We start from the raw sequence: 22,001 nt of genomic DNA on the forward strand, positions 1-22,001 counted from the left end.
AAACAAAAGAAAAGAGCTACACATTCAAGTTACTCACTCCAATGACCAATCAACTAACTTCAGTGTGGTTAGCTCCGCCCGTCTTACACAATTATTCGTGCAAATAAACAGTTCCTCCGAAAAGCCTGGTACTCTCTGTAGAAGAGTAAACAAACTTTCCAGACAGTTGTTTTAAGAAATATAGCATATCACAAACCATTTGTCCAGTGAGACACGTGGTGTTTGTTTTTTCATCAATTCATTTTGTGCGCTTTTGCAGTTTAAAACTGGAGGCCTTAACAGACCAAGAAGTCCATCTAAAAATTGATAGTCTGGAGGACATTAAGGATGTACAGAAAGGATCGGTGGAGTGTCTATCAGCCAATCACCCGCAGTACCCAACAACCAGTGTCACGGAAAATGAGAAGACTATGATGATTGAAGAATACAACAGTGATTAACGCACATCCACACTGAACATAATGTGCATTTCTGGTATTTGTTTTTGTTATTAAGCTAAGAGTTTAGGCAGCTCAAGGACAAAAATTCATTGTGGCCTTAGCTTAATACGAAAATAATAGTTTACCGGCATTTAAATTAAGGGCTTCAAAGAAATAGCCCTTTATTTTGGAAGAGGACAATATTTATTTTCTATAACATCTATGTTATTATCTTGGAACAGAGCAGCTTAAAAGATACGTTTCTTCATATTTCCTGACTCATCGTCCTTCATGTTCCTTCAAGGTTAAAAGTCCTGCAACATTGCAAATCCGCATTATCCACTTTGTTAGCAATAAATTCACCTCATTGTTGTGCATGCATCTACCAATTATGCAGTGATTCAAGTGCTGTAGTTTATGGAATAGGTTTCACAGCCAACATGCTGTCTGACACTGAAATGACTCGCATTATATTCACCCCATAACTACTAGGATATCTTAAATTAATTTAATCAGTTTACTGTTAATTTTGCCCCCGACTGAGTTCATGATTAGAAACTGAACCAGTTGTAGGAGTATTGCGTTCATGTATGTGATTAATATTTCAAGTTGGACTGGGTAGGAAATGTTTCATAGGTTTATGTTACATTATCAGATACACTAACCAAGTATAAGCCAACCTTTTGTGTTTCCAGTTGAAACACAGCAATTTCTTTATTTGGTGTCGGTTCTAGAGAAGCGACTTTTTTTCATGTTATTTCTTGTTATATCTTTCGAGCAAGAGGTTTTATTTAGCTAGCTTCCCTCAATTGCACTTGAATTAATGATATGAATAAACACTTCAGAAAAAGAACATTTGAAACCTTGCTCATTGTTGACATACTGTTCTTTGTTTTGTTCACCATCACACCCACACCCTTTATTTCAATATTTACTAATCAACGTGAAACTTTTAAACAAATGTTTGGTAGGTAGGTAGGGAGAAAGGGAGGGAGAGATGCAGATATGCAATAGTTATGTAACTTGCAAAACATCGTTTTTCTCCATGTATAATGCACAAAACTTAACTAATTTACACCTCCCATCTCACCCGCAAGGCGACCACGATTGTGAGTGATGTGAGTCACCCCGCTCACTCTTTGTTCGAGCTTCTACAGAAGCCTGCGCTCCCGCACCACCAGACTCTCAAACAGCTTCATACTCCAGGCTGTCAGGATCCTGAACTCGCTTCCCCGTTCTGCGTAGCGTCCTCTACTTTTACTGTCTGTACTGTCTGTATGCACACTGGCTCTTATTTGTTGTGTTATCTGTTTATTTATTATTACTCTTATTATTTATTGTTTGTGCCTTCTTGTTTTTAATATTGCGTCGTTTACTTGTATGTCTATCGTGTAATATGTCTTGTCGTACCCACTCCAGGGATGTGCTGAGGGTGTGGTAGCAAGTGATATTGAAGCAAGGTGATGCTTAGGGAAGGTGTGACAATAGTTGTACGAAGGATAAAAGGCACTGAGGAAAGAAAAAAAAAGTATAACCAAAACGTCAAAATAGAGGATGACGTTTGCGCAGCATTGTTTGTTGGTATTGTCTGTGAGCTGTGTCTTTGCTGTTTTTGTGGTGTCTGTGTGTTGTGTTATGTGTTAAAAGGATGAAATTGGCTAATATAGGTGCACTAAAGTATTTATTAGTCTGTAGTCTATCTGATTTGCACCGCAAAACAAAAACGAATTTGTAAAGATAGGAGAAAAAAAAAAGAGACGAGCAATTTGTTTACGGGCAGAAACTGGTCCACTCTCCTTTAATGCCTAGCCTTGATGAAACAAAATTTGAGAGATGGAAAGAACTTGCTTTCTGGAATTGGATGATGAACAATTATGAAATAACGACATTTCAAAGCTAAATTTAAAATTTGAGAATAAGAGAGCGATTGAGTTAGTTAAAGTTAAGAAATTACAACAATTAACTATTATATTACTTTACCGGCAGTTATTTTGTTGATTTTTCTTTCGATTGGTGGATTGGGTTTTCACATTGTGATCGGAAAACAAAAAACGATACAAATGGGCAGCTGTATTGAGCCATGGTGTTGTCACGTGGTGTTGGCACCTGGCTCAACAGGGGGGATGAAAGGGCAGTTCAGTCAGTTTTAATATACAACATATGAATTTGGTTCATATTCAAAACGTTTATAAAAAAAAATTGTAGAGCTTGTTTAACATGTGCTAAACACAATCCACAGGGTTATAATGCCTGGTCATAATAGATGCATTCTCAAATTTGATTGAATTGGCTTTAAAATATACACTGAATGCCTTAACAGTGGCAAAAACGTTATGTAAAGAAATAATACCTTGTCAACAACTGCTGTAGATGTCAAAGGATGGAATCACTATCTCTAAAATGAATGTGGATAGTTTGTTTTAGGTGACTATAAGAGTAACTGGTAAAATAAACAATTGATTGCTAATGGCAAACCAAGCTGCAAGGACAGAAAACAAATAATGAATGTCCTGTGTATGGGTTCACGACCAATTCTTTAAGTTGTACCGTTGCCATTGGTAAAAGAGTGTGTGAAATCTGCCACGTCTACTGATTGTGAAATGTGCGACAGAGTTCTAAATAATATCCGTTGAAAAAAGAAAAAAAAAAGAAAAGAAACTATTGGTTTTAGAGAATGCAGTCAACCAAAATTGTGTATGTACCGACATGCCAAGATCTGGGAAAAAGCTAGAAAAAAACATAATGTCTTTAAATTTGAGAGGCGACGATGATCTGACTGAAATTGACGCAATTAGAGTCCCCAGAGGAGTTCCTGATTAATAAGATATAATTGACCAAATTGCCGCGGGATGGGAGTCCTCCATTTGCTGCAGGTGTACGATGAACAAGAACGTTGACAGGATAAATTACATCCATTGCAACATGCAGAAATTGGGCAAACGGACACAAGCGGGACTTGAGGCAGTGCACGAACAGCTAGCCACGCCTTCCCTAATGTCAATCCAGAACCGCAATGCTCTTGTTATGTTGTTGTCTGGGAAAGGGAGGGTCTGCGCAATGTTCAGGGAACATGCTGCACCTTCATCCAGAATGACACCGCCCATGATGGGAGCCTGACGAAGGTGATTGCAAGCTTGCAATCCCTCAACACGAGGATGAAAGAGCACAACAAGTGGATGACTGCTTTTGGGAAGTATAAAGCCCTTGTGTCCTCAATTACTGCTATACTCACCTTGTGTGGATGTTGTTGTATTCCATGTCTCCGTGCTCTGTTTAATCATCTTATCACTACAGCAATCTCGCCCATGGACGACGAGATGGCCCGGGTATGCCTAATGTCTGAACGCCAGCATGTTGATGATGAAGATGATGATGATGCAGTTTTTGCACTGGAGTTTACAGACTTTTTCCCAGATCTGTGTGATGTCGCAACATTTATCCTCTTTGGTGGAAATATTTGTGCGCATACTTGTGATCCGACAACTGAAAATCAAGAGAAGTGGTTATTTTTGGTAATGTAAAAATGTAGCAAATGTGTGATAAACAGGAGGGAAATGTTGGAATAATTTAAGTGAAGCCTTGGCCCGCCAGACCTGTAGGCCTTGTCTTTACGAGTTTATGACTTTCCTTTTATCTACGTTCTTCCTCTTTAGTGACAGGGATGTCTTTTGATCCCTGTCAGCCATATGTATCCTTCCTGTCCTTATGTTAGCTGTGTGTTTTTGTTCCTGTAAGAGGCCTTCACTAACAATGAGCAGAGCTTATTTGCATAGGCGAAAAGTTCTTATTTGGTTGAAAGAAACTTCATTCCTTTTAGTTAACTGTAGGTTTGGTTCATAGATTGTTGTTGATCAGAACTGTTTTTCTTTGTTAAGTGTTAAACACAGTTTGAAGTAGTTGCGTACAAGTTATCCTATATTTACTCAATGTTTGTTTAAGGAACTGCATACCAGTTACCTTACATTTACTTAACATTTGTTTTAGTGTTTAGGACAAGTTACTTATTGTTATTGAGTGTTAATTTACTAAGTAGATAAAGTCTAGCAAAGGTCTAGTTGCATTGTTCCACAGGAAAGCGGCAATTGAAGTTATCTGATCTCACTCGCGGACGACTCGGCCAACAACTGGAGAAGAACAGATGGACAAACTCTGCGGGGGTCACGGGCCGACAATGAGGTGCTAGTTTACACCACACTACATTCCTTAGCTAATCAACGTTGCTACAGACACAATCTTCCCTCCCTTTGGTGTAGCAACACCTCTGTAACCAGGGCAACCAAAACAGTGATGAGAGGAGCAGAAGAAACATCTCAAATGACTAATGCAAAGGTTGCAGAAAAGGTGTTGTTTTTTGCTGTTTTCCGGACGTGCTGCTGTTCTTTCGGTGGCGGATCCAGATCGGGATTTGGTCAGCAAACTACTGCGGCTACGGAAGCAAAGACCGAGGTCCAGATCACCCCAACGTTCTGGCTGAAGGTCCCAAGAAGGAGGGGGACGGAGCCTGCGTCGACTGGACCCTATAAATTGGTGGAGCGCATCTCACATGCCGTCCGGCTGGCCGGCAAAGGAGATTCGTGGTATCATCTGTCCCAGTGTGTCCCAGTGAAGGGTTCCTGCAAGGAACCAGATCAGCCATCGACAGTCCCCGCCCCCAGTTCATACAGAGGCAGAATAATCCTCTTCCCCCTTGGTGGCCAGGTAGTCCACCCTGAGCCACTGAAGACAACGACCACGCAGCAGATATTTCCAAGTTCTCCCCGGACGGGGCAGAGCTGCGAAGGGGGTGAGAATCGTGCTCACCCTCCACCAGTGGGCGTGCCAAGCCCCCCACGGCTGAACAATCACGAGCAATTTTTATCTTGATTGATAACATTCTGGTCTCCCAAGGCAGAGGGACCGTGTAACTCTTTTATTGCATTTAATCTGGCCGCAGGTTTTTAAATTACACACACAATTTGGACTGGAGTATTGAGGAAAAACCTCATCTTCACTGAAGGTTATTGCTTTCATTGTATTTTCCTACTTATGTTTGACTGATCGGGGTTGACATAATCATATGATAAAACAGGAGGGATATGTTAGGGTTTGCAGAATATCTTCATCGTATGATTATGTTGGAATATAACCTGTAATAATTTAACTAGCTTGTCCTGTCTAGACAAAAGTAGTTGACCAAAGTGCTAAGATCTTTTCAACTGATTGACCAGACGCAGAGGAAGCAATCAAAGTTGCTTTGTTTACAGAACGTCGTAAAAGGTCCCCTGCTATGCTTTGATCAGCAGGGGACCGTCTTCACCTTATCCTGTGTGTTCCCACACCCCCACTTTCAACCCCACTCTGTTTCTCTCAATAAATAAGCACCTGACGAGGCCTGAGTCAGACTTCATTCGACCATCGCTGTAAGCACAGCGACGAGTGAACTCTCCGCCTGCAGGTGTCTAAAATGACTTGCTTGACTCCTGTGTGGTTCTTGCAAAATAAGTTAGAGTGAGCACCACCTTAACAGATGGTTTATGGCATCTATTGTTAGAATTAGTATACATCTTGCCAAGCGAAACTTTTTGTGTTCGGCATCTACCTTTCTGGTTTGTACAAGTAAGTCTGTTTTGATTGACTTTGGACTGCTATGATCCAGGAGGGTGATTGCATTATTTTGGAAAAAATTTATGTACTGCAATGGCGATTGCCTAAAGCAGCGGTGGCCAACCCGCGGCTCGCGAGCCGCATGCGGCTCTTTGGCTGGTTTCATGCGGCTCTTTTACGTTCATATCAACATTTGTGTTTATTTTTCGTGCGTATTTGCTTCGCTTGAGTTCAATATGGTATTTTGGTCAAACGCGCATGCGCGTGAAGTGAAATCCCGCAAAGGAGGAGGGACAAACTTATTTGAGGAGTGTCAATTTCGCTCTCAAAATGGCAAGGAAAAAATGCACAGCTAAACGGATATAGGACGATGAACACAGGGCAGAGCGATTGGTTTTGCTGGCTTTTTAATGAATGGCGACTATGACTACGGGGGCCCATTAGGTCCAGAAAAGCTGACAAGACGCTAACCCAGGGGTGGTCAACCTGGCCAAAATGGCAAGGAAAAAATGCACAGCTAAACGAATATATGACGATAAACACAGGACGTTTTTAACAGAGTTAAAGTTGTTTTTTTGTTGAACAAGCTTCAAATGGTCAGCGCCACTTCAGCTCTATTAATGCCATTATCGATAAGGACTTTGCAAAAGGGACTGAATTTCGAAAGCACAAGTAGTGCTTAGTAGTTAGGTACAGTTTTTCAAAAAAATTACGAAGCACTCAGAGACTGTCACACTTGCATTGTTTCAACTGGCTTGGAACATTGCACGGGCTAAAAAGCCATACAATGAAGTGGAGTTCGTTAAAAGATGCCTCAGTGACGTTATTGAAATCTTGTCTCCTGAAAACGACAAACTAAAACGAATGGTCTGTCCCGCCACACATAGTAAGTGAAAAAACTTATGTTTTTGTTTGTGGAATTTGTTGAACTGAGAGTTTGTCTGTGTGAGACAATGCACACAATGTTCATTGTTGAAAATGTGGTCTTTGGTCTGTGGTTTTAGTACTGTAGGAGCCAATTTGTCATTATCATGTTGGTGCGTGACATGATAATGTCACACAATAAATTTGGCTGAGCAGAGGTGTGTGTGTGTGTGTGTGAGTGTGTGTGTGGGGGGGGGGGATGTTCATGTGTGCTCATGTGTATGATGTGGCTCTTTGCAATGACACTGTAAAAAATGTGGCTCAGTCTCTGACTGGTTGGCCACCCCTGTTCTACACCTTTCACTATTAGTATCATTATAGAATATAGACCGGAAGTGACCTCACGTAAACCGGAAGCGCCCCAAATGAAACTGGAAAAGACACAAATAAACCGGAAGCGCCCCCAAATAAACCTCTGCTAAACCGGAAATGCCCTAAATTAAACCGGAAGTGCCCCAAATAAACCGGAATTGACCTTATTTCAACAAGAAGTGCCCTAAATGAAACCAGAAGTGACATAAATATAACATTTACTCTAACTTTTATAATTTTTGTCTGATTCAACCCGTTTCAACTTTTGAACTTTAAAGTGAACCTCTTGAACCTGCAGTTTTCGTTTTGTTACAAATTTAAAAAAATGTTGGCGCAAATTTATTTTAAATTCCCATTCGTGGTCTTCACGTTCACACGCAATTTCTCCAGAAATTGCATTTTCTAGTTATTATTATTGTGTGAAGGCGATGGCCTTCACACATGTTATTCTACACCATTCACTATTAGAATTATTATAATTGTGTGAAAGCGATGGCCTTCACACATATGTTATTCTACACCAAGGGTCGGGAACCTTTTTGACTAAGAGAGCCATGAAAGCAAAAAAATTGGAAATTTATTTCAGTGAGAGCCATATAATATATTTTAAAAGTGAATTCAACTAAATGTCAGTATAATAAGCCTCTGAATTTATTCTTTTAAATAATGTAATAACACTCACCATTAATGTGACTTCTGGTGCTGCATGCCAGCATGAACGTTTTAGCATACTCGCCATCTGTGAATGGTTTTCCGTTTCTCACTATTGCTAAAGAACCAGCAAAGCTAGCCGAATTATAGTCACCTTGCCGGGTCCATACGCGGAGTTGCTGCTGGCTAGCTTGCACCCTGCTCAGAAGCTCTTGGCACGCTTTCTTTCTGCTGTCTCCCGCAGGGTATTTTGATGCAAAGGTAGCGTGGCACGTGTCGAAGTGCCGCTTTACATTTGACCGTTTCAACGATGTAATTCCGCTCTCTCCACAAAGGCGAATTCTTCGATCCATTCAAAGTCAAAGTCTGCTTTATTGTCAACGTCTTCACATGCCGAGACACACAAAGAGATCGAAATTACGTTTTCCCTATCCCACGGTGACAAGACATATTACACGATAGACATACAAGTAAACGACGCAATATAAAAAACAAGAAGGCACAAACAATAAATAATAAATAAACAGATAACACAACAAATAAGAGCCAGTGTGCATACAGACAGTAAAAGTACAGGACGCTACGCAAAACGGGGAAGCGAGTTCAAGATCCTGACAGCCTGGAGTATGAAGCTGTTTGAGAGTCTGGTGGTGCGGGAGCGCAGGCTTCTGTACCTCTTCCCAGAGGGCAGAAGCTCGAACAAAGAGTGAGCGGGGTGACTCACAACACTCACAATCGTGGTCGCCTTGCGGGTGAGATGGGAGGTGTAAATGTCCTTCAAGGAAGGGAGCGAAGCACCAATAATCTTACCAGCCGTGTTCACTATGCGCTGCAGGGCCTTCAAGTTGTAGTCAGTGCAGCCGCCACCCCAAACAGCAATACAGCTGGAGAGGGTGCTCTCAATGGTGCATTCGTCCTGAAATGTACAATACTCGTTGTCTTTTTTTCTTTTCGCCATCTTCTTCGTCGAAGGGTTAGCTTTGAGCTAATGACCGAGCAGACGCAGTCTCAGACTGATTCAAAAGGGGGCATTTACCTGTTTTACCCAGCAACGGCAAACGTAGGCCAGTATCATCCAATTAAAATAATGGACAAATGCTCCTGCAGCCCTGAACAGGACATGCGCAGTGAAAAATCGATGGATGGATTAAAACTAGTGAGAATATTTTGTTTTATCTGCGAGCCATATGCAATCATCAAAAGAGCCACATCTGGCTCGCGAGCCAAAAGTTCCCGACCCCTGTTCTACACCATTCACTTTATTATTATTGTGTGTAATAGAGAATGGAGTACTGTGTGAAGGCGATGACAAAATGTCATTTTTCACCTCTAATTTCTACATTTTTCAACCAATTCAACCCATTCCAACTTTCAACTGTTCATCTTTTGCCTACCTATTCCACAACTTCCCACATACCAAAAATTCAAAACTTTCAAACTTGAAATTCAACCAAATTCTCCAAAATTTAGTTTTTCTTCTCTAATTTCTACATTTTCAACCGATTCAACTCGTTTCAACATCATTCTGCAGCATCCATCCATCCATCCATCTTCTTCCGCTTATCCGGGGTCGGGTCGCGGGGGCAGCAGCTTCAGGAGGGACTCCCAGACTTCCCTCTCCCCAGCCACTTCATCTAGCTCATCCCGGGGGATCCCAAGGCGTTCCCAGGCCAGCTGAGAGACATAGTCTCTCCAGTGCGTCCTGGGTCGTCCCCGGGGTCTCCTACCGGTGGGACATGCCCGGAACACCTCCCCAGGGAGGCGTCCAGGAGGCATCCTGATGAGATGCCCAAGCCACCTCATCTGGCTCCTCTCAACGTGGAGGAGCAGCGACTCTACTCAGAGTCTCTCCCGGATGACCCTATCTATCTATCTCTAAGGGAGAGCTCGGACATCCTGCGGAGAAAACTCATTTCGGCCGCTTGTATCCGGGATCTCGTTCTTTCGGTCACGACCCATAGCTTGTGACCATAGGTGAGGGTAGGAGCGTAAAGCGACCGGTAAATTGAGAGCTTTGCCTTTTGGCTCAGCTCTCTCTATACCACGACGGACCGGTACAAAGTCCGCATTACTGCTGACGCTGCACCGATCCGCCTGTCGATCTCGCGCTCCATCCTCCCCTCACTCGTGAACAAGACCCCCAGATATTTAAACTCCTCCACTTGGGGCAGGATCTCATCCCCGATTTGGAGAGGGCATTCCACCCTTTTCCGATCGAGGACCATGGACTCGGATTTGGAGGTGCTGACCCTCATCCCGACCGCTTCACACTCGGCTGCGAACCGCTCCATTGAGAGCTGGAGATCCCGGCCTGAAGAAGCCAACAGCACCACGTCGTCTGCAAAAAGCAGAGACGCGATGCTGAGGTCCCCAAACCGGACACCCTCAACGCCTCGGCTGCGCCTAGAAATTCTGTCCATAAAAACTATGAACAGAATTGGTGACAAAGGGCAGCCTTGGCGGAGTCCAACCCTCACTGAGAACGAATCCGACTTACTGCCGGAAATGCGGACCAAACTCTGGCATCGGTGATACAGGGACCGAACCGCCCTTATCAGTTGGCTCAGTACCCCGTACTCCTGAAGCACCCCCCACAGAACCTCCCGAGGGACACGGTCGAACGCCTTCTCCAAGTCCACAAAACACATGTTGACTGGTTGGGCGAACTCCCATGCACCCTCGAGGATCCTGCTGAGGGTGAAGAGCTGGTCCACTGTTCCACGGCCAGGACGAAAGCCACACTGTTCCTCCTGAATCCGAGGTTCGACCTCCCGACGAACCCTCCTCTCCAGCACCCCTGAATAGACCTTACCAGGGAGGCTGAGGAGTGTAATTCCCCTGTAATTGGAACACACCGTCCGGTCCCCCTTCTTAAAGAGGGGAACCACCACCCCAGTCTGCCAATCCAGAGGCACTGTCCCCGATGTCCACGCGATGTTGTAGAGACGTGTCAGCCATGACAGCCCCACAACATCCAGAGCCCTTAAGAAATCCGGGCGGATCTCATCCACCCCCGGGGCCCTGCCACCGAGGAGTTTTTTAACTACCTCGGTGACTTCGACCTCAGAGATTGGAGAGTCCGCCTCAGAGTCCCTAGGCCCCGCTTCCATAATGGAAGGCGTGTCGGTGGAATTGAGGAGGTCTTCGAAGTATTCTCCCCACCGACACACGACGTCCCCAGTCGAGGTCAGCAGCACGCCATTTCCACTGTAAACAGTGTTGACGTTGCACTGCTTCCCCCTCCTGAGACGCCGGATGGTGGACCAGAATTTCCTCGAAGCCGTCCGGAAGTCATTCTCCATGGCCTCGCCAGACTCCTCCCACGTCCGGGTTTTTGCCTCAGCAACCGCCGAAGCCGCGTTCCGCTTGGCCATCCGGTACCTGTCAGCAGCCTCCGGAGTCCCACACGCCAAAACGGCCCGATAGGACTCCTTCTTCAGCTTGACGGCATCCCTTACCGCCGGTGTCCACCAGCGGGTTTGGGGATTGCCGCCACGACAGGCACCAATGACCTTACGGCCACAGCTCCGGTCGGCCGCCTCAACAATGGAGGCTCGGAACAAGGTCCACTCGGACTCAATGTCCCCCGCCTCCCCCGGGACGTGTGAATAGCTCTGCCGGAGGTGGGAGTTGAAGCTCTTCCTGACAGGGGATTCCACCAGACGTTCCCAGCAGACCCTCACAGAGCGTTTGGGTCTGCCAGGTCGGACCGGCATCTTCCCCCACCATCGGAGCCAACCCACCACCAGGTGGTGATCAGTTGACAGCTCCGCCCCTCTCTTCGCCCGAGTGTCCAAAACATGCGGCCGCAAATCCGATGACACGACTACAAAGTCGATCATCGAACTGCGGCCTAGGGTGTCCTGGTGCCAAGTGCACACATGGACACCCTTATGTTTGAACATGGTGTTCATTATAGAAAATCCGTGTCGAGCACAGAAGTCCAACAATAGAACACCGCTCGGGTTCAGATCGGGGGGGCCGTTCCTCCCAATCACGCCCTTCCAGGTCTCACTGTCATTGCCCACGTGAGCATTGAAGTCACCCAGTAGAACGATGGAGTCCCCAGAAGGAGCGCTCTCCAGCACTTCCTCCAGGGACTCCAAGAAGGGTGGGTACTCTGAGCTGCCGTTTGGTGCATAGACACAAACAACAGTCAGGACCCATCCCCCCACCCGAAGGCGGAGGGAGGTTACCCTCTCGTTCACCGGGGTGAACCCCAATGTGCAGGCGCCCAGCCGGGGGGGCAATAAGTATACCCACACCTGCTCGACGCCTCTCACCGTGGGCAACTCCAGAGTGGAAGAGAGTCCAGCCCCTCTCGAGAGGGCTTGAACCGGAACCCAAACTGTGCGTGGAGGCAAGTCCGACTATATCTAGTCGGAAATTTTCTGCCTCGCACACCAGCTCGTGCTCATTTCCAGCCAGAGAGGTGACATTCCATGTTCCAAGAGCAAGCTTCTGCAGCCAGGGATCAGACCGCCAAGGTCCCTGCCTTTGGCCGCCGCCCAGCTCGCACTGCAACCGACCCCTTTGGCCCCTCCCACAGGTGGTGAGCCCATGGGAAGGGGGACCCAAATTTCCTTTTCGGGCTTTGCCCGGCCGGGCCCCGTGGGCGAAGGCCCGGCCACCAGACGCTCGCCTTCGAGCCCCGCCTCCAGGCCTGGCTCCAGAGGGGGGCCCCGGTGACCCGCGTCCGGGCGAGGGAAATCTGTTTCCATCTATATTTTTCATCATAAGGTGCTTTTTGAGCCGTGCTTTGTCTGGCCCCTCACCTAGGACCCGTTTGCCATGGGTGACCCTACCAGGAGCATGAAGCCCCAGACAACATGGCTCCTAGGATCATAGGGGCACGCAAACCCCTCCACCACAATAAGGTGACGACTCATGGAGAAGCATTCTGCCCCATTCCCCAAGTATTTATTCAACTTCTTCACCTTCACACGCAATTTCTTCAGGAATTGCAAATTCTAGTTAGTGTGAAGGTGAAGACCTTCACACTATTGTTATTCCTGTCCTTCACACTATTGTTATTGTTGTCCTTTATTATTATTCTACATCTTCTGCTCACTTTTTTGACGCTTGACTAGTTCCACATACTTCAACCGATTCAACCCATTCCAAATTTATTCACTTTATTCACCTTATGCTTACACAATTCAACCCTTGACCCCCAATTCCATTGTGGCGGCCATCTTGGATTGACCCTGACGTGCCCCAATGAACCCACAATAAACCGGAAGTGCCCTCACATAAACAGGAAGTGACACAAATAGACCGGAAGTGACACAAATAAACCGGAAGTGATCTAAAGTAAACCGGAAGTGACCTAAAGTAAACCGGAAGTGACCTAAAGTAAACCAGAAGTGACCTTATTTCAAAGAGAAGTGCCCTAAATGAAACCAGAAGTGACCTAAATTTAACATTTGCTCTAACTTTTGCAATTTTTGTCCAATTCAACCCGTTTCAACTTTTGAACTCCAAAGTGAACCTCTTGAACCTCGTTTTGTTCCAAAGTTAAAAAATGTCGGGCGGAATTTTTTTTTTAAATTTCCATTCATTCTCTATGAGGCATTCAATATTTGATCTACTTCTACATTTTTTAACCGATTCAACCCGTTCCAACTTTCAACTGTTCATCTTTTTCCATCCTATTCCACAATTTTCCACTTATCAAAAGATTAAAATTTTCAATTTTGAAATTTACGCCAAATTCTCTAACATTTTGTTTTTCAACTCTAATTTCTACATTTTTCAACTGATTCAACACGTTCCAACGTTCAACTTTTCATCATTTTCCTACCCATTCCACAACTTCCCACTTACCAAAAATGACAAATTTTCAATTTTGAAATTCACCACAAATTCTCCTTTACATTTCTGTTTTTTACATTTCTCAAGTAATTCAACTCGTTTCAACATCATTCGGCAGCATTCCCCAAGAAGTTATTCATAGTCTTTGCCTTCACACGCAATTTCTCCAGGAATTGCATTTTCTAGTTATCATTAAATTTTCAAAATATATTTTTTGTGGTTTTCATACTGTCCTGTGAATGTGCTGTAGCCGGGTGACCACCGGGTTGGGCTATTGTAGCAATGCCATCGCGGTATTAGACGCAAAAGAGGAGTCAGCAGTAATTATTTTAAGTTAAAAAAAAGTCATCTTGTCATGGTTTTGGTTGGAGGAAAGGAGAATAATAATAAATACATTGTGTTATAGTCAGCATACAGTGTGCACTGAAAGCATAACTCACCTCAAGTTTTTTTTATTTCAAGATTTAATTTTCAAAGATCCCCAGGGGGCGATTCAGTTGCCAGCAGAATAAATGAATAGCTATATATGTAAATAAACAGATAGATAATATAAACATCGCACCCGACAAAAAAAAAAGAAGACAGAATTGAACTAAATACACCTGTGTTTTAATGAATCAGTCCTTCCTGGGGCGATGCCCACCGGGTGCGGGGTGTAACCCTGGGGAACATGCTACGGCAGTAAGTGGGAGTGGCGGTATCATTGTAAGAGTGTGCGTAGGGAGTTTTTGCTCTATAGTGTAGAGCGTACGGAACATGCCAGCACACAGTACAGACCAGGCGATAAAAAGTGCAGTGGGACACCATGGAAAAATATTTAACAGGGTTGAAAAGAACGGCGGAGAGAGACGGAGATGAGAGAAATGAGAGTCACCCGAAAGCTAAGACAAGGAAATATGATGAAGCGTACGTAGCACTAAGCTTCAGTGTGACTACGGTGGTCCTCGTGTTTGCTGTGCCTTAAACTGTTGGCAGCGGACAGTATGAAGCAAAAAATATTAAGGCGGCACTTAAAGACATTGCACACCAATCGCGCTGATAAGATTCTTACGTTTTTTCAGCGAAAACTTGCTGAATATTGCCAACAATCTCAGTGAAAAAAAAGACCCCACAGCATCGCAGAAGAGCTAATACCACCTGCAGCCGCGGAAATGGTCTCTGTCATGCTGCCTCATTTTGATTTAAAAAAAAAAAAAAACAGCAAAAATATCCATCCGTCCATCTGTTTATGCTTATCCGGGGTCGGGTCGCGGGGGCAGCAGCTTTAGGGGGGACTCCCAGACTTCCCTCTCCCCAGCCACTTTGTCCAGCTCATCCCGGGGGATCCCAAGGCATTCCCAGGCCAGCTGAGAGACATAGTCTTTCCAGCGTGTGGGTCGGAGAACTTCCCCAGGGGGCATCCTGTGAGATGCCCCAGCCACCTCATCTGGCTCCTCTCAACGTGGAGGAGCAGCGGCTCTGGTCCGAGTCTCTCCTGGAAGATCGAGTTTCTCTAAGGGAGAGCCCGGAAACCCTGCGGAGGAACCTCATTTCAGCCGCTTGTATCCGGGATCTTGTTCTTTCGGTCACGACCCATAGCTCGTGACCATCGGTGAGGGTAGGAGCGTAGATTGACCGGTAAATTGAGAGCTTTGCCTTTTGGCTCAGCTCTCTCTTCACCACGACGGACCGGTACAGAGCCGTAGCTGCACCGAGCCGCCTGTCGATCTCGCGCTCCATCCTCCCATGCACCCTCGAGGATGTGGGTATAGAGCTTGTCCACTGTTCCACGGCCAGGACAAAAACCACACTTGTTAGAGTGGTGCTCACTCTAACTTATTTTGCAAGAACCACTTAGAGACAAGTTAGTCGTTTTGGGCACCTGCAGGCGGAGAGTCCATTCGTCACTGTGCGTACAACAATGATCGAATGACGTCTGACTCTCGCTTCCCACAAGACCATCTTTATTAAGAGAAAAAGGGTGGGGGTGACCGTAGACTGAATAGACAAGTAAGAAAGGCCCTTGACCTCTAGATTAGCAGAGCAGGGGATGTTTTACGACATTGTGTAGGATGGAACAAGCTAGGTTATTTATTACTGGTTACACACCAACATAAGCATAAAACTAATCTACCAAGGTTATTCATTACTGGTTACATACATTCCAACATAATCATATGATCAAGATAGTTTTGGAAAACCCTGACATCTCCCTCCTGTTTTATCATACGATTATGTGAACCAGATCAATAAAACATAAGTAAGAAAATATAAAGAAGAATAGTAAAAACAATAATAAAAAAATCAATAAAAAACTGAGACGACAGCGGACGGGCTGGGGAGCGTGTAGGGTGAAACATGACAAAAACAACAAACAATGATAGCAACAACTTCCAGTGAAGATGAGGACTTTCCTCAATACTCCAGATTAAACTTATTGTGTGATCTAAAAACCTGCTGGCCGATGTTAAATCGCAGGAAAAGTCTCACACGGTCCCTCTGCCTTAGGCGACCAGAATGCTATCAATAAGAAAATATAAATAAAGCCACGATCCGTTCCGAATGAAGTAGGACCCGTCCAATGGTACAGCCATGTTGGCAGGAGAGCCCTTACACCTTGAAATGGCTCTCCCATCCTGGCACACAGCGGTGATGTCCAAAGCTCCCATCCAGTTCCCTCCTGGAGAGCAGTTGTCGTGGATGCATCCGTGGGTCTTGTTTTCTTGGATGAAACACGTGTAGTTCATTCCAGGTAGCGTCCTGGTTTAGGCCACTTGTGGCATCTGTCGTCCTCCAACAGTCACATTGGGATTAATCCAAAATAGTTTGATCACAGATTCATTCCTGCGAGTCCAGGGCGGTAGGGGTAGTGTCACTGACTGACAGTACGGTGTTGATATCAATCTCCTCCCATGGATGCCGTACATTTCGCTTCAGTGACATTCATTGCTCTGGCCTCCAAGTGAACTTGTGTGGAGCAAGGGGAGTTTTTTGGAAACACAGATAACATCCCTCCTGTGTGTGCGCTCTCACAGTGACCGTCACATACCGGTACCAAGCGTTGGTTTCGTATGGGTTTCTGGGGTCTCATGACCAGTCCTCAAAGTTCTCATCGTGTGACCATCGTGTCCCACGGTCAACATTATCACTTGGTCTGTTCAGATGTGTCCATAGACTATAGCATGCTCCAACCACAACGCAGCAGAGGATCCACCTGGCATGTGGAGCCCCGTTGCTACCAAGATGACTGGAACACCGAGACATCCCCCCGCCTAGCGGAGGTGGGATCGTTGTTCGCAGACTTCGTCACCGTCCCGAAATGAGGGGTCCAGCACTCCTTGTAGCTTGCATTGGCTAAGGTGACTCCAGCTGGGTCGTTCAGCGATCTTCACTGCGGAGGGGGGTAGTCAGCAAGACTTGGAATGGTCCCTCCCACCATGGCTGGCCCAGTTCCTTCTTTTGATGACCTTGATGTAGACCCAGTCTCCTGGATTGATGGGGTTGTCGACCTGTGAGGAGGAAAGATCAGGCGGCAGTAAATTTGCATTTGACACATCCTTCAGCCTGAGGGCCCTGATCATGCTACCTATGTTCTTCATCTGCTTTTTGCAACTCTTGTAGTCAAATGTAATGCCCTTTTTAACGAGGCAGATAGGAGTGTTTGAAAGAAGAGTTTGAGCACTTCCTAATGATTCCTCCTAACCAAAGACCGTTCATGACAGAGGCTTTCCCATTTATTGCCTCCTGTCTTAAAGGATCCCCTTATCCATGCCGTCTTCTTCCTAACACGTTCGCACCCACACAGGTTGTGCACATAAACGCACACACACCGAGCGCGCACCCAAGGCTCAGACAAACGACAACAGCCTGACACAACTTTACAGAGATTACGCACAAACACAGAGCACAGACAAAGGGATTCTATACATCTCTCATGTAGCTCCTTTTGATAGAACCTCCTATTGGTAACTGTATAGCGGACTGTTCTGCATATAATCCCTTACTCAACTCCCTTGCTTCTACTTTTCCATGTCGGTGCAGTCGTAAGTGATCCCTATTGCAGTCATTGTCTTGTTAACTGTCGCCTTGTGCAACTCCTATGCATGATTGTGTGAAATTAAAAAAATTAACGTATCCAACATTCTGACCACCCAAACTCCACTGTGGTGCAACGAACTTACTATTTTATTGAGTAGGTACATTGAGCAACCTAGCTTCCTCTTGACTGAATTCACTTTAGTCCAAATGTCCTATTCTAAAATGTATCTAACTCAATTTCTACTTCTTATGCCTGATGAGCCAAAACATCAGATCTCGCTCTTGTTTCTCTCCGTTTTAGCCTATTTGTTTTGTCCAATCTGTTCAATCTCTGACCATGATGCTTCTCTCTGTAGCTCTACGCATTATTAAAATTTTTATCAAATCTCCTCAGTTCTGTCAAACCCAGTGCACAATGAAGCTCCTTTCCACTTTACCCCAAGCCCCACGAAGTTTCAGCACGGAGTGCGATTTGGCCGTTGGACATTTCAAGTCCATATCTTTTGCCGCACCTCACCCTCTCAAGATGGTGTTCTTTTGTTGTTGCTTCAGAGTCAACACATCCATCACTCTCGAATGAGTCCATTGTTCAAGTGTCCATTTTTTCTTCAACATTGTGAGTTTTCTTCAACATTGTGAGTTCCTCCACTTCTCACTGTCTTTTCTCGTCCCCGAAGATGTCGTCTTTTCTCCGGAGTGTACTTGCCCCTTCCAAGCACAACAACAGTCTTTCTTTGTCCTTTCCAAAGGTCAAAGGTTCCTCAAAGCCAGGCACCGTTTTGTAGACGTCCATGGTTGCAGGCAGAGTCTCGGGATCGAGTTTTCAGGGATCCTGGCACTGAGAGTGACAGACTGGGACATCAAACTTGTAACCAAATGTAGCTGCTGCCATCAATTCGCTAGTAACGTTTGTTTACCAAACTTCAAATTCTCCTAGTAATAGCGATCTCGTCTTTATATTGTAAGTCCTGCAACTCATCCTATTTTCGAGCTACGTTTCGTCTATAGTTCCTATTTAATGAGACAGTACATTATCTTCAGTATCATTATTTAAAATTAACTCAACGAGGTCTGCGTTCCACATCTAGCCCTGATCTATGTCTTGACCTCTCAAACGTTATTACCTGTGTCATGCTTGCTCAAAAATGTGACTTAGAATATGGTGTTGTGAATTTCCAATCTCCCTGATCAAATTGGATCCCGCTTCTTAGCTCTTCTTTCTCATGCTCCTGTTAGCCTGCAATTTTCCAAATTAATAATGTTGTTTTCTTTTAACTGTCTTTCTGTTGAACCTCTAAATCTCTCTTGTTGCTAACCTATCTGCACCAGGAAGGGTCTTAAAGAAAGGACCAACAGATTACTCCCAATATCTCCTCATTATTTATGAGTTAGCCTCCCTTTCCTCACTCGGGTCCATATCTTGTCAGTTGTTAATGGAAACCAGATGTCTCGTGCCAATGAGATCATGGACCAAGGCCCAAACAATCCCGCACGAACCTGACCCGAAACATGACGCGGTCACACTTAGGCTTACTAGTGAGATATACATTGCATGATACCAGAATAGAATTTTACCACAGTATGACACTAAATGTATTAGAATATCTATATGTCGTAAAGGTTTGTATTATTACTATCTTCCACTATCTGTCCTATTCACTCCCTCCTTCTGAGGCTTGACAACGCCCATGCCTCACACCTTGACAAACGTTTTGGGAGAACGTGTTCTTTACTACATATGATTCCATTATTTAATTTGACTTTCTTTTCAAAACGCTTCTCAATTTCCCAGTTCACACATCTTCTGCATGTGTTACTGGTTCTCCAGTTTTTTCTCTAGTTAATCATTAATCCAAAAGCTATGTTTTTCATTTTAGCATTCAACTTACTCAAAACCACTCTTTCAGCAAAGTCGTTCTACTAATTTTCCATAGTAGTTGCCAACAGCTTCAACCATTCAACCTGTATTTTCCTATCATTCAAGGCAATCATTCATCAACGCTCATTTGCATCTCACACACAGTCTCCAAAAAGGAGTCTTACCATCACATTGGTCTCAATTCATCCAAGCTCACCACACAACATCCATATACCATTTTCAACTCAAGGTTCCTGATAGAACAATCCACCAATCCCAAAAAAAACTCAACTCAAAAAACTACTGGCAAATTAATCTGAAGTTCTCTTTGCTTTTAGATTTAACGAACTCAATTTCTCAGATTTAGCTCGCATATAGCAGTTTGTATAATTCTATAACACCATCAATGAATTATTTATATTAAATGTAGCATTGCAATGTCTTAAATTCACAATTTTGCTTCTTCCAATTCCTGAAAGCATGTTCTGTCGTTTCTTTTTCAAATTTCTCATGAGGGCTCAACACTTAACATGCACTAGTGTGGATCAATTTCTGCTCGCAAACACATTTTTCTCTTTTCCTCTCATTTTTATCTTTCCAAATCGTTTCTGTTCTGCGGTGCAAATTGGATAGACCACAATCTAACAAATTTCTTTACACTAAAAGTTTAGCCAATCTTCATCATTTTAACACACATGCACAGCTCTCGCGCGCGTAGGGCAGGTCCCAGCACCAATGATTCGTCACAGGCTGGCCATTTCCTGTGGTCGATCATGAGCTAGTCCCTCCCACGTACGCGAGGACAGTACATTTTAATTTTTTTTTTTTTTTTTAATTTATCTTCAAGTTGCATTCATTTACCACTTGATTTGCAAATTTTAACTTTAGTGTACACACACAATTTGATCTCTGGTCATTTGTCATTGGGCATACAAACAGCATTGTCATACTTCTTGCATGGACAAGAGCTCTAATAATCCAAAAAATGTTCCAATATTCTGACAATGATATGTTTTGCTGTCATATGGGCATCTATTCTTTCTTTCTCTGTATTAGCATGAGGGGTCAAAGGAGAGGAAGCTTGTCATGCTGTAAATGTTATATTTTTTATGTTAAATTTTTCCTCTGCCTCTTCCTCTGCCCCTTGACTGGCACCGCTTTTTTTCTTTTCTTCTAAAACACTCTATTGACCAGTGTCCACGTTTCCCACAGTTCCAACAGTTGTCAGAATCTGATGGGGGTTTTGAATTATATGGTGGCCTTCGGCCTTGTTGGTCTCTCTCTCTTCCTCTCCCCTTTGGGAACTTTGGGAGAAGATCGTTGTATCTTCATTTAGATCATTATCATCATCTAGATGAAATACATCAGAACATTTGCCTTTTTGGATAACTTTTTCAGCATGCCTGTCCCACTGCATAGTTGTTGTATACACGTTTTGCACACGAGCGGAATGCCTCTCTTGCTCTTCTGCTTGAGCTGCGGCTGGAGCCGTGGCCGGGACAGTGCGCCTGCGCACTGTGGCCTCATTGTCTTCCGGCCTGACAAACATGGTCGCAGCACTTTTCAACTTTTGTCTTTTGGATTTATTCTCTTCTCTCTTGTGAAGCTTTCAACCACAGTCTAGCACAATTCAACTCTCTCTCTTTTCTTTTTCCACTTCAGCATGTATTACATACAATCAAGAAATCTACTCGCCATGAACTCATCTCCATCAAGAGCTAGGGATCTACTGTTTTTATTTCCCATCTTAATTTGGTATTTTAGGTTTATACAATTATTATTATTATTATTATTATTATTATTATTATTATTTATTTATTTATTTTTTCTTTGAGGATCCTCAATGCAAGATTAAATTGACGTTTGAACAATTACTAGCCTGTATTATTTTCGTGGATCAATGCTAGAACTGCTATTTAGTCAATTTATCCTACCAGTCACTCTCAATCACACAAACTCCAGCGCTTTTTTATTTTATTTTTTATTTTTAGGCCTATCCAGGATGGGCGTAAAACCCTTCCAAACAGCTTGGAAAAACGGACAAAGAAAATGAATCTTCAATTAAGAAAAAAAAACTTTTTTCTTAGCCCGTTCTTTCCACTGGGACTAGAATCCCAGCTGTTTCTTAGCTTGGAAAAACCAAAGCTGTATCTCATAGCTCGGACAAACCAAAGCTGAATCTCATAGCTCGGACAAACCAAAGCCGTATCTCATAGCTCGGACAAACCAAAGCCGTATCTCATAGCTCGGACAAACCAAAGCCGTATCTCATAGCTCGGACAAACCAAAGCCGTATCTCATAGCTCGGACAAACCAAAGCCGTATCTCATAGCTCGGACAAACCAAAGCCGTATCTCATAGCTCGGACAAACCAAAGCCGTATCTCATAGCTCGGACAAACCAAAGCCGTATCTCATAGCTCG

At 44.2% G+C, this 22,001-nt stretch overlaps 1 protein-coding gene across 18 annotated transcripts in view; it reads left to right on the forward strand.

Moving 5' to 3' along the window:
* Positions 1-5,866, forward strand: part of rad17 (RAD17 checkpoint clamp loader component) — a 180,642-nt gene extending 174,776 nt beyond the window's left edge. For 14 of the 18 annotated variants that reach the window (XM_061277643.1, XM_061277636.1, XM_061277640.1 and 11 more), the window contains one exon: positions 260-1,272. In XM_061277643.1, the coding sequence (XP_061133627.1) occupies positions 260-440 (181 nt within the window). In that variant the 3' untranslated portion in view covers positions 441-1,272. Of the gene's footprint in view, positions 1-259; positions 1,273-1,516 lie in introns of those variants that run through there. The other 4 variants (XM_061277641.1, XM_061277647.1, XR_009714352.1 and 1 more) reach the window with 3 other exon arrangements.
* The last annotated feature ends 16,135 nt before the right edge of the window (positions 5,867-22,001 follow it).

Source organism: Syngnathus typhle, linkage group LG5 (genome assembly GCF_033458585.1).
Source record: "Syngnathus typhle isolate RoL2023-S1 ecotype Sweden linkage group LG5, RoL_Styp_1.0, whole genome shotgun sequence".
NCBI lineage: Eukaryota > Metazoa > Chordata > Actinopteri > Syngnathiformes > Syngnathidae > Syngnathus > Syngnathus typhle.